The 12,280-nt window shown below is 36.7% G+C and overlaps 1 protein-coding gene across 9 annotated transcripts in view; it reads right to left on the bottom strand.

Moving 5' to 3' along the window:
* The window catches only part of LOC108712370 (protein unc-13 homolog A), a 68,281-nt gene that overhangs the window by 26,654 nt on the left and 29,347 nt on the right, over nt 1-12,280 (bottom strand). For all 9 annotated transcript variants that reach the window (XM_041561602.1, XM_041561612.1, XM_041561606.1 and 6 more), the window contains 5 exons: nt 9,097-9,576; nt 7,405-7,489; nt 3,156-3,205; nt 2,885-2,963; nt 1,353-1,358 (listed from right to left, as the gene is read on the bottom strand). In XM_041561602.1, the coding sequence (XP_041417536.1) occupies nt 1,353-1,358; nt 2,885-2,963; nt 3,156-3,205; nt 7,405-7,489; nt 9,097-9,576 (700 nt within the window). The remainder of the gene's footprint in view (nt 1-1,352; nt 1,359-2,884; nt 2,964-3,155; nt 3,206-7,404; nt 7,490-9,096; nt 9,577-12,280) is intronic.

Genomic DNA, 12,280 nt, shown 5'->3' with positions numbered 1-12,280 from the left:
TAAGACAGTTACTTGAAACATAGTCAATAACTGATATATTAACTTAAATATTTTCCTGTAGGGTAGGTTTTTACTAGGTCATGGACAAGCTGAATATACCTTGAAGAATATGACCAAACATTTTTGTACAGTTATGGGATCCCTTATCTTGAAATCAGTTATCCAGAAAGCTCAGAATTACGAAATTGCTATCTGCCATAGACTCCATATTTGCCTGTAGGGTAGGGTTTTACTAGGTCATGGGCATGCTGATTATACCTTGATGAAAATAACCCAGCATTTTTGTACAGGTATAGGATCCCTTATCTGGAAACCCATTATCCAGAGAGCTCTGAATTACAGAATCATCTCCCATAGACATAGTTTTGTCCAAATAAACCAAATTTTTAAACAATATTTCCTTTTTCTCTGTAATAATAAAACAGTACCTTGTACTTGTTCCAAACTAAGATATACTTAATCCTTATTGGAAGCAAACCCAGCCTGTTGGGTTTATTTAATGTTTTAATGATTTTCTAGTAGACTAGGGAGCACATTTACTAAGCTCCGAGTGAAGGATTCGAAGTAAAAAAACTTTGAATTTCGAAGTTATTTTTGGGGTACTTCGACCATCGAATAGGCTACTATGACCTTCGACTACGACTTCGATTCGAACCATTCGAAGTAAAAACCGTTCAACTATGCGACCATTCCATAGTCGAAGTACTGTGTCTTTCGAATCAAACTATTTTTCCTTCGACCGTTCGAACGTAGGATTTGCGGTAAATCCTTCGAATTCGATATTCAAATTCGTAGGATTTTACGTCGATGGTCGAATTCGAGGGTTTATTAACCCTCGATACTTGACCCTTAGTAAATGTGCCCCTTAATGAAGATCTAAATTATGGAAAGATCTGTTATCCAGAAAACCTCAGGTCCAGAGAAGTCAGGATAACAGGTCCCATTTATGTATCTTCAATTTCTAGTTTTAAAAGAAAAATAATACTACTCAAGACTTATCAAACTTCTTACTGATCTTTCAGGAATAGAACTTTTTTATCTTTTTGTTGTGGACGTTGGCCATTTTTTGCTTGGAAGGGGAATATACAGTAAAAATGCAGATCCATAGATCTGGCCTGTCTCTATGCAGAGCATATCGCCCACAGGTAGCTAAATTTTTCCAACTGTAAAAAAACTAACCCCTGCCCACCCATATAATGTTGTTAAGCTATCAATATCAGTAAATGCTGCCTGCTGATTGGTTGCTGTATTTATTCTTTTGTGAATTAAAAAAAATAATTTATATGACGTTTCATATAAACAGCCATTGTTGGGAACACGAGAAAATGGTTACAAAGTCATCCTCTACTTACCATTGCCTTGGAAGATTAAAGGAAGCATTAAATGGAACACAATGATTAGAACATTGTCATCAAAGAGATCAATACAATTAATATCTTGTATTTGGAAACATTCATATCTATCCAGTATCAAACAGTAAGTGGAATGGTAAATTAATAATACTGGTTATCCAGATGTATGAAAAAGGTAACTTTCCCCACACATTTAGAGAGCTGCATTCCATTCATTGAACTGGAACACTATAAGAAGAAGGATCTTAACCAATAAGGGAAGCAGGAATGATTAATGATAGGTGAATCTGTCCCATTTTACTTCGCAGAGAAATTCGCAAAACTCATAAAAAATTTGCGAAACCAAAAAAAATTTGCGAGACGCATTGAAGTCAATGGGTGTCAAAATTACTTTGACGCGTGCCAATTTTGACATAAGCGACAATTTTTATACACACGATTTTTTTGTCCAAACCACATAAAAGTCAATGGGCGTCTGAATAATTTTGACCTGCGACAATTTTGACGGATTTGTGTTGCAGCAAATTTTCCCACTGTGAATTTTCACAGCGATTTCGCAAAAGTATTCGCCGTCACCCACGAATCCATGCCTGGTGAATGATTTCGCCCATCACTAGGAATGATCAGAAATTGGTGTGCTGATTTATATTTATTGCCACCTGGTTGTTTTTGTACTTTTATTCATTTGTGCTTTGCAGAATGCCCATGGGCATCTATTACAAAACTACTATAGGAAATACTTTGAATACTATGATAAAAAAAACACTTTTATTATTATAGAAAACATTATTATTTGTATTCTAGAAAAATCATATATACAGTTTAGCTACCGTTTTTTTTTTTTTTTTTTTACAGGATGGCATTATGGCTGGCACAGAATTCCCAGGTAGACAGCACCACACATCCAGTCAGATTCCTTAAAAAGCCTTTATTAGAAAAATGGCTTTAGCAAGACAGAAATACAGCGACGTTTCAGGCCGACATCAGCCTTTCCTCAAGCTACCATTATTATTATAGAAAACATTATTATTTGTATTCTAGAAAAATCATATATACAGTTTAGCTACCGTTTTTTTTTTTTTTTACAGGATGGCATTATGGCTGGCACACACAGTGTTTACTCTGTATAGGTCCATTTTTACCAAAAAACACCATATCTCCCCAAATTTATTAGGGAAGTACAGAATAATAATTTTGGGATTTGGCAACAACTCAAAAGAAAACCAAACCAAAGTTGAAGACTAATTTGCAGTTTTTACTACAATATATTTCTGTGGCCCAGCATCCGCTAGATACCCAGTGTGCTAGGTGAATCTATTCCCACACCATATCATGCTTTCAGTCTCAGATTAGCAAATCTTTTTAATCCTGACTGGATTTGACTAATATGAGAAGCCATCAGAGAGATGCTGTTGATTATTTTGCAACCAAATGTTGTTTAGCATGTTAATAGGCTTCAATACCAAAAGCTAAATGACTATGAAGATTTTTTTTTTAATTACTTATATTAGATATACCAAGAGCAAACTTACCAGGTCACTGACCAAAGGGATGGGTTTCCTCTTTCTGATGTCTGGCATACTGTCTATAATTATAAGACCACCAGCTGGCCTATGAGAGAATATGGACATAGACAGTTAGAGATAACTATAAAAAGCGATAGATAAATAGATAGATAGATAGATAATAGATAGATAGATAGATAGATACACAGAAAGACAAAGTATAACATGAACAAACACATATTCAACCTGGTATAGTGTGCTGCATTATTAAACTGTACACTCTAAAAATGCTACTTACCCATCCTTAAACCAGAGGGATTTGGACTCCCCACTCCCTTCACCTCGTGCCTGTGAAATAAAGTGGCACATATTTGTTCTTATAGTACAGAGTGATTTTTTTATCTACTATCATACTATATATATATATAACTTTTGTTAATTTTAATTTTGTCCATTCCTTCACTACTCATATCTAATCAGTATGTTAATCTATTATTTTACTACATAATTTCTAATACATGACATCACCCAAGATAACACCAAAATTGCAACTTGCAACGTACTCATTAAACCTGTCTCATATTAACAGTAACGTACAGTAGCTATGAAGGGGTGGACCCGCACCACTTACAAAATCCCTGTACTGGATGCTGCTTAAATGTAGGACATACTGTAAATTAAACTTCTAATACAATATATCTTATAAAAAAGAATCTTATAATACAATATATGCTGCTACTACTACTACTTGCATTACAGTACCAACAGTAGTTATAGACTAAAGTACTGTACTGAACTTAGGTAAGGTAGGATATGGTACGGTATGGCACTGCAGACTAGACTAGACTAGATTTGATCAAAAATGTATAATGCTCATTTAGGGGCCTATTTATTAAATCTCAAATCTTTCTGGTCAAGTTTTTCAAGAGAGGGGGTTTGCGCTGACTAGGTTTCCTTCCCCTTTAAGAGGGATATAAATGAGCTGGAGAGAGTGCAGAGATGTGCAACCAAATTGGTTAGAATGACGGAAGACTTAAATTATGAGGGTAGACTGTCAAGGTTGGGGTTGTTTTCTCTGGAAAAAAGGCGCTTGCGAGGGGACATGATTACACTTTACAAGTACATTAGAGGACATTATAGACAAATAGCGGGGGACCTTTTTACCGTGGATCACAGTACCAGAGACCACCCCTTTAGACTAGAGGAAAAGAAATTTAATTTGAAGCAACGTAGGTGGTTCTTCAGTCAGGACAGTGAGGTTGTGGAATGCACTGCCGGGTGATGTTGTGATGACTGATTCAGTTAATGCCTTTAAGAATGGCTTGGATGATTTTTTTAGACAGACATAATATCAAAGGCTATTGTGATATTAAACTCTATAGTTAGTATAGGTATGGGTATATATAATTTATATGAAAATAGGGAGGGGTGTGTGTATAGATGCTGGGTTTTCATTTGGAGGGATTGAACTTGATGGACTTTGTCTTTTTTCAACCCAATTTAACTATGTAACTATTTATTATGCACCAAAGCTGCTTCAAACCCAAATCCGAAAATACTCCAGCTAAAACCTGTCAAAGTCATGTAAATATTAATAGCAGATGTCCCTTTTACAATCGGAAGATGTTTTTGCCTTCATGATTTTCAAGGGTTTTGGGATGTTTGACGCTGGTTTTCATTCGAAAAAAAATTGTGATTTTCAATCACATCAATTCGAAAAAGCTGTACGATTCAAATTGTCCGGTGATTTTGTCTAGACTTTTAGTTCAGATTTTTAGTAAATTATGCCAAATCGTAGTTTGGAGATAAGACTTTGTCAAGGGCCTCTCTTACACATTATAAAGGCTTATACTGTATAACATAGGTGAAATGGCTAATTCATAGCATGAGTTGGAGGAGTATTGCATTTTATTCACACCGGATGCTGTTTGAGATCATAACAATTATACTTAACATTAAATTACTGGATAATTCCATGCCCAATGTTTCTGCAGTGAATAATGGTTTTATGATTTTTTTTCTATTGCTGTGTATTCCTTTACCTTCCGTATAATTTCTATAATGTATGAATTTTTGTGTTCTGTAACTTATTCAGTAATCTAATTCTTTTTAGAGTGCTTTCTTTAAACAAACCTGATTATTTAATATGAGTTGACTTAAAAAAGATCATATGAATTATTATTCCAATTCTTAACTGCTGCATGTCCTCATGGTACTGTTCAGAATGCCGATGACTGGTGGTATAGGTCTTATTTGTGGCTCGATATATAAACTGTTTTTATGGTCTCATAAAGCTGCATGGCTCATAGTTTCATAGTCTTTAAGGGGCAGATTTTTCAAGGGTCGAATTTCGAGGGTTAGTAAACCCTCGAAGTAAAATCCTTTGAATTCGAATATCAAATTCGAAGGATTTTACCGCAAAAACTTTGATCGAATTCAACGATTTTAAGCGATCGATGGAAGGATTTTTGTTCAATCACAAAAAGCTTAGAAAAGTGCTGGGGAAAGTTCACATAGGCTAACATTGGACTTCGGGAAGGTTTAAAGTGGCAAAGTATGAAGTCAAAGTTTTTTTTAAAGAGACAGTACTTTGATTATCGGATGGTCGAATAGTGGAACGATTTTTACTTAGAATCGTTTGAATCATTCGATTCGATCGAATTTGACCAATTCTATGGTCGTAGTACCCAAAAAATTACATCGAAATTCGAATATTTTGTTATTCAAATTACTTACTCGAGCTTAGTAACTCTGCCCCTAAATGTATTAATAAATTACCTAAACTCATCTTGGCTTTCCTTTAAACAAACTAACAAAATAGAGTATGTTTCAGTTTTATTTAGAACTCTTAAAAATTCTCCCATCCTTCTATCCTTTTTGCTAGCTCTGGCTCAAAATGAACAGTCAGTACTGTTGAATATAACACATAGAAAGAAGCATCCATAAATGGTATTCATTTCCACCCTGCAGTATCTCCATGTCCAATTTTAAAATTAAACATGTAAAGCCAACAAGCAGCATAACTAATGTAGTAATACAGATGCATGCTGTGCCCTATTTCAAGTGCTATAGAATAAACCTAAATTAGCCAGTCATTATACAGATGTAGCAAAGGCATTGAACGATATGTTCTCCACTGTCTCGCTTGTGACTTAATCCATATGCAATCCATATCTCATACATTGCTTGCTCTTTTTCATGCCAATGCCTTGCCTTCTGAAAAGAAAAATTCTGAAGAAACAATCAGTCCTTTGAAGGGATTGCAATCAGAAAGGTTTGGCAAGGGGTGGCTGGCAAGCTGGTTATGCACAGTTTAATTTACATACATTTCTCTGACTGATTCTACAAAAAACAAAATTGTTTCCGTACACTGGATAAAAATAACACCATACAGCTAAACTGGGAGAACCCTGGTTTTATTGAATCAGATAAAGACAGAAATACAAATTATTAGTTGTATTTTCTCTAGTCAAGTACCATGGGAATGTGCCTTAGCATTTCACTGCACTACAGAAATACAGTACATTTTCACACATTGGGGCAGATTCAAATCAATTCTTAAACATTATTTTATGGTTTATCATGTGACAACTTAAAGCCAATATTCAATTTTATGAGAAATACTTTTCTCCTAATTCAATTCCAGTATTTATGTGATAAACGGTGACATTTCATTGATCTGGAACTGAATTAGGAAATAAGCTTTTCTCACAAATTTAATCTGAACCATAATATTTTATTATCCATTATGGCAGTATATGGTATAATCAGTCCACTACACTGAAAAAGTTGGACAATACTGCATTATATTTCCATGAAAACAGTGATCAGGTGGAAAGAGAGCAAAATAGCACATTCCCCACCTACCTGCTCTCGACATCTTGGGTGTCTGCCCACAGGACTGAGGAATGTTTGGGAAGAAAGTGTGTGCAAGGAGGGGACTGAGTGGGGGAGCCTCTCTGAATCAAAAACATAAAAATGACACAAAAGCATAAAAGTAACCAGAAAATGTAAACAAAAACAAATAAAAACAAACATAAAATGACAAATATGGTGCTGAACAGAAATGCAAAAAAAAAAAGAAAGACAACACAAAATGTCAACATGCAAAAATAAAGCCTAAAAATACCTGAAAAGGTGTAATGATTTAAATCAATGTACAATAATCCTAAGAGTGCATGCATGTAAGATTTTTAGTGAACAGCATGTGTATTAATGTGCATTCTGAACACACAAATTAGATATAACTTTACAACTGACTTTTTCAGTATTAGGATAAATAGAATTTCTTTAGGGATTCTGATGGGATATAATGTTTTAAATATTCTATGCAAGATAAAGTGTAACACCGTGTAGCTGTATTAGAAATGTAATAGAGTACTATTTCATCAGGGTTAATAATAGACAGACCCCAAAATTCTGAATTTTGTCGAAACATAAGGAGATGTAAGTTCGAATTCAAACAGTTTGAAACCTTAAATTAAAAAAAATATGTCATCATATAGCAATAGATAACAATTATTGCAAGAATCTCCTTACTGACATACCTCTTGGAGCTGCAGGCACACCTTGTTGAATGCTCTTAACCAATTAGATTTTGCCCTGGACATTCCAGGCTCTTCTTCTCTGTAACTGTAGAAAAAAAATGTATTTACACACTTTCACCAAAGTTCAACAATTGGTTAAAATCAGGTTCAGACTGGTTGGGTCCGAGCCCACCAGGACCCAATTTTAAGGGCCCACTCCACCTAAAACCATGGCAAAATCCCTTGTGCATATCTGCCCCCTACTCCCAATGTGCCACCAGGCTGCATGCTCACTCCTTCCAACCCTGCCAAAGCACTGCCAGCCAGCCCTTCCGTAGCTTATACTGTCTCCTTCTCCTCCTTAAAACTTGGCCCTGGTGGGGGGGGGGCAGGTCTGCATCAGTCGGGCTCATGAGGGATGGAGCCCACTTGGTTTATACCCAGTGCCCCCTCTGCCCCATCTGACCCTGGTTAAAATGAAATGACCCTACTTTTGAATCCCATCATTTATCTATCCATATTATAAAAAACTGCTATATGAAATAACAGCATTTAAAAATGTGTTGAATAGAATTTCTAACTGCCCCATGATTGGAACTCTTGTAACAGTAATACAATTCAATAAAGTGAACTACACTGAAATAAAGCCACATAAACTAAATTGACTTGCAGAACATCAAGTTAGAATATGTTTTATTAGCTCACAAGATGTGGAAGATGGAGTGAAATGTGTTAGCTAGTGTTAACAGGCTATAGGCTTATAAATGGACCACTTAGTTGGTACTGTATATGAAATGTCCCGATGAGCTGAATACTTCAAAAACACACCATTTTATTATTGTTTTATTGTTGACATGTATATGCCAATGCTGTGTCCATTAGTGCAGAATTCTTGCACAGCATATGCACAAACATACAGCATGGGAAAAATACAATTGTCTCTGGAAAAATGAGTCATTAGCATCAAAGCCCAAATGGGAAATGGCAGACTGTGCTTATAAAGGTGGTAGAAGTACTTATACAGTATATTTTTTTATGAAATACTAAGGGGCAAATTCATCAAGGGTCGAATTTCGAGGGGTTAAATCCCTCGAAATTCGACTGGGGAATAGAATCGAATAGAATCGAATAGGCAATTCGGGCGAATTTACGCGCTGGCGAATAGTCGAATTGGAGAATATTCGCCAGGCGAATAGGCGCTCGATCGAATATTTGCTCGAAGGATTTTCATTCAATCAAATGCCTTTTTATTCGATCAAAAACTTGGAAAACAAGCCTATGGGACTTTCCCATAGGCTTTTAAAGCAATTCGGTAGGTTTTACGTGGCGAAGTAGGCAGTCGAAGTATTTTTAAAAGAGACAGTAATTCGACTATCGAATGGGCGAATAGTCGCAGCGTTTTTGCGCTCGATCTATTCGAATTATTCTACTCAGGCGAATTTACGCCAATTCGATAGTCGAGGAGCATAAAAAACTACTCGAAATTCGACGTTTTTTTACTTCGAATCCTTCACTCGAAGTTAGTAAATCGGCCCCTAAGTATTTAGTAATATTTTCCTTTTCAAAATTATTTTGAAACAGTAGCATTTTTATAAAAGTTGTATTGGTGTATACGGTATACTACACAGCTTCAATAAAGGTAATCATGACGTTTCAGAAAGAATATACATAAGGGTATTATTACACAAAGTAGCGAGCTAACTTGACACCCACCTGTCTGCAACTTGAGGAGACGGAATTGTTGGCACTGTTGGCACTATTGGCTCTACTACCTCCTCGGGCACAGCTTCTGGTGTCCTGTCCTTCTCCAATGGTATCTCAAGGGGTTCCTTCTCCTCAGCTTCCAATGATTGATAGATGGAGTCCTCCTTCCCATAAGCTAATATTCCTCTTTTTTTCTCTTCCTCAAGTTGTTCATCATCATACAGCTCCTGGTCAGAGAGCTGCCCCCTACTGTCAGGATACTCTTCCTCATCTTCACTATAAACTTCAGGCTCCTCCTCTCCTTCCGAATTTGGCGAGTCTTTGCTGCAGCTGACAGAACTATGACAGGAGTGATAAGAGTCTCTATCCCTTTCTTCCTCTATTTCTGAACCCTGCAAGCTGTCATCGTCTGGGTCAAAATCATCACTGAGTTGTGAGGAGCCACGACTGATCTCCCCTGATGAAGCATATCGACTACTTCCAGTGGGGCTACAGAACCAGAGTGCATGAATAAAAGCATGATATAAGTAGGGTTAACATCATTTTACCTCCTAATTTGATGTTACTAATTCCCAGTACACAAATTATAACCAAAATATCTTCTTCTGGGTGATTTAGTCATCAGATTCACAGTCTAATGTTAATATTTTTATAGTAAAACTATGTTTCCAATTACATTTAAATCAAAAGGTGACAAATGCAGTCATCCAATGGTAAGATTACTAAAACTAAATGTTTATACACTGTACAAGCTATGCTGTACAAGTACAAACTAATTCAAAGGGTCTGAGGCTAATGGCACAACGGGAACTTTTCCAACAGTGTATTTGTAGCTGGCAGAGAAATGCCTGAGACCATCCATGACTCTGTGACTGCAGGGGGGAACAGGAGGTATATGGGCCCCATGAGGCCCTAATTAATGAGCAATCTCAACATATATTGGTAAAACAGGGCAACCTCTAGATTATTTTGCTGTGTAGCCCAGCTACATGTATTTACGCCACTGTCCATGCTACTTCCTATCATGTAAATGAAAACTGTCTGACACAAAAGTACCTGTCCCCACAAAAGCATTAGAGTATTATAATAATTAGATCACTCCAATCACCTAGTACATATGGAAAGACCTTCTAAGTGTAATTATTCCAGTATTACTTTATGTGTTTCATGGGAATTGAAATTTAGATCTTTTATATGGAAATTATATGTCTGTGAACTAGAGGCATCCAATCTTTCCCCCCTCAAATTAAACACCAGAATGCTGGTAAACATCACTAGTCTGACATGCACCTTAAAGGGATACTGTCATGGGAAAAAACATTTTTTTCAAAATGAATCAGTTAATAGCGCTGCTCCAGCAGAATTCTGCACTGAAATCCATTTCTCAAAAGAGCAAACAGATTTTTTTATATTCAATTTTGAAATCTGACATGGGGCTAGACATTTTGTCAATTTCCCAGCTGCCCCTGGTCATGTGACTTGTGCCTGCACTTCAGGAGAGAAATGCTTTCTGGCAGGCTGCTGTTTTTCCATCTCAATGTAACTGAATGTGTCTCAGTGAGACATGGGTTTTTACTATTGAGTGTTGTTCTTAGATCTACCAGGCAGCTGTTATCTTGTGTTAGGGAGCTGTTATCTGGTTACCTTCCCATTGTTCTTTTGTTTGGCTGCTGGCGGGGAAAGGGAGGGGGGTGATATCACTCTAACTTGCAGTATGGCAGTAAAGAGTGATTGAAGTTTATCAGAGCACAAGTCACATGACTTGGGGCAGATGGGAAATTGACAATATGTCTAGCCCCATGTCAGATTTCAAAATTGAATATAAAAAAATCTGTTTGCTCGTTTGAGAAATGGATTTCAGTGCAGAATTCTGCTGGAGCAGCACTATTAACTGATTCATTTTGAAAAAATCTTTTTTTTCCATGACAGCATCCCTTTAAGTACGTTTCTAATTAGGTGCTGGATTACCATTATCTTGTAAATATAGTTATTTTCAAACATTATTAGTTTACAGAACCCAATATTTGCTGAAAGTCAGAGACCATAGCAGAAAACAGATGTTTCTTATTAAAACAAACTACTAGACATTTTAAGCAAAACCTTACAGGCATAGCCAGGGAATAATAAAGATTAGCCATCAAGTTATTGAGCAGGGCTTGCTTTACCTCCCTCATCATTCTATATCTGTATGCAATCTGTACATTTGATGTATATACCCTACATAATATGTTGGTGCTTAAATATGAATTCATAATAATGATAATGTAGTCACTATATAAATAATATGAATGGTCACAAGCAATACAATGGTTACCATACATATACTGTATGTACAGCTCCAGTGCAAAGGGTTAAAAACTATAATTTATAAATATTTAAAAGTGAAAGCTCATCTACCACCTTGCACTGCCATGTTGGATTAGAGCAGGGATCCCCAACCTTTTGAACCCGTGAGCAACATTCAGAAGTAGAAGGAGTTGGGGAGCAACACTAGTGTGAAAAATGTTCTTGGGGTGCCAAATAAGTGCTGGGATTGGCCATTTGGTAGCCCCTATGTGGATTGTCAACCTACATTGAGGCTCTGTTTGGCAGTACACCTGGTTTTTACACAACCAAAACTTGCCAGAAAGCCAGGAATACAAAAATAAGCTCTTGCTTTAAGACCACTGGGAGCAACATCCAAGGGGTTGGAGAGCAACATGTTGCTCACGAGCTACTGGTTGGGGACCACTGGATTAGAGATTGATTTTTCCCTAGCAAATTCCACCCCCTATACACTTCCTCTACTATGTGTTTTAGTCCTCTTGTGCATATATGGTTTAGACCTCCAACTCTTTTCTATCTCCTCCTGCATATGAATTGCATATTCTAACCCACAAAAGATTCTCCAGATCCATAACACCAAGCAGGAAGCTGCTGACAAAATACCCTGCATGAACAAGATCCCCACGTAACACAAGATCACCCACCCTTAAGCGCACATGCAGACAGAATTACAGAGGCACACCCCAGGACAGGCCAATACTAAACACGTCCTACACCCATTAAATCCAGTGGTGCTAAGTAGTTATGAATTTAAAATGTTGGTGATTATTTCCACACTGCTTCAAATCTCTTCACGGTGTATACTGCATGTTCCCTGCTTCAATCCTACATTAAATCCAAGGGCTTTATGCATTATTTCAGTTATGTA

The sequence above is a fragment of the Xenopus laevis genome, chromosome 1L, assembly GCF_017654675.1.
Source record: "Xenopus laevis strain J_2021 chromosome 1L, Xenopus_laevis_v10.1, whole genome shotgun sequence".
NCBI classification, from domain to species: domain Eukaryota; kingdom Metazoa; phylum Chordata; class Amphibia; order Anura; family Pipidae; genus Xenopus; species Xenopus laevis.
The sequence above is the reverse complement of the archived record's forward strand: the minus strand, read 5'-3'. Positions and strand labels throughout refer to the sequence as shown.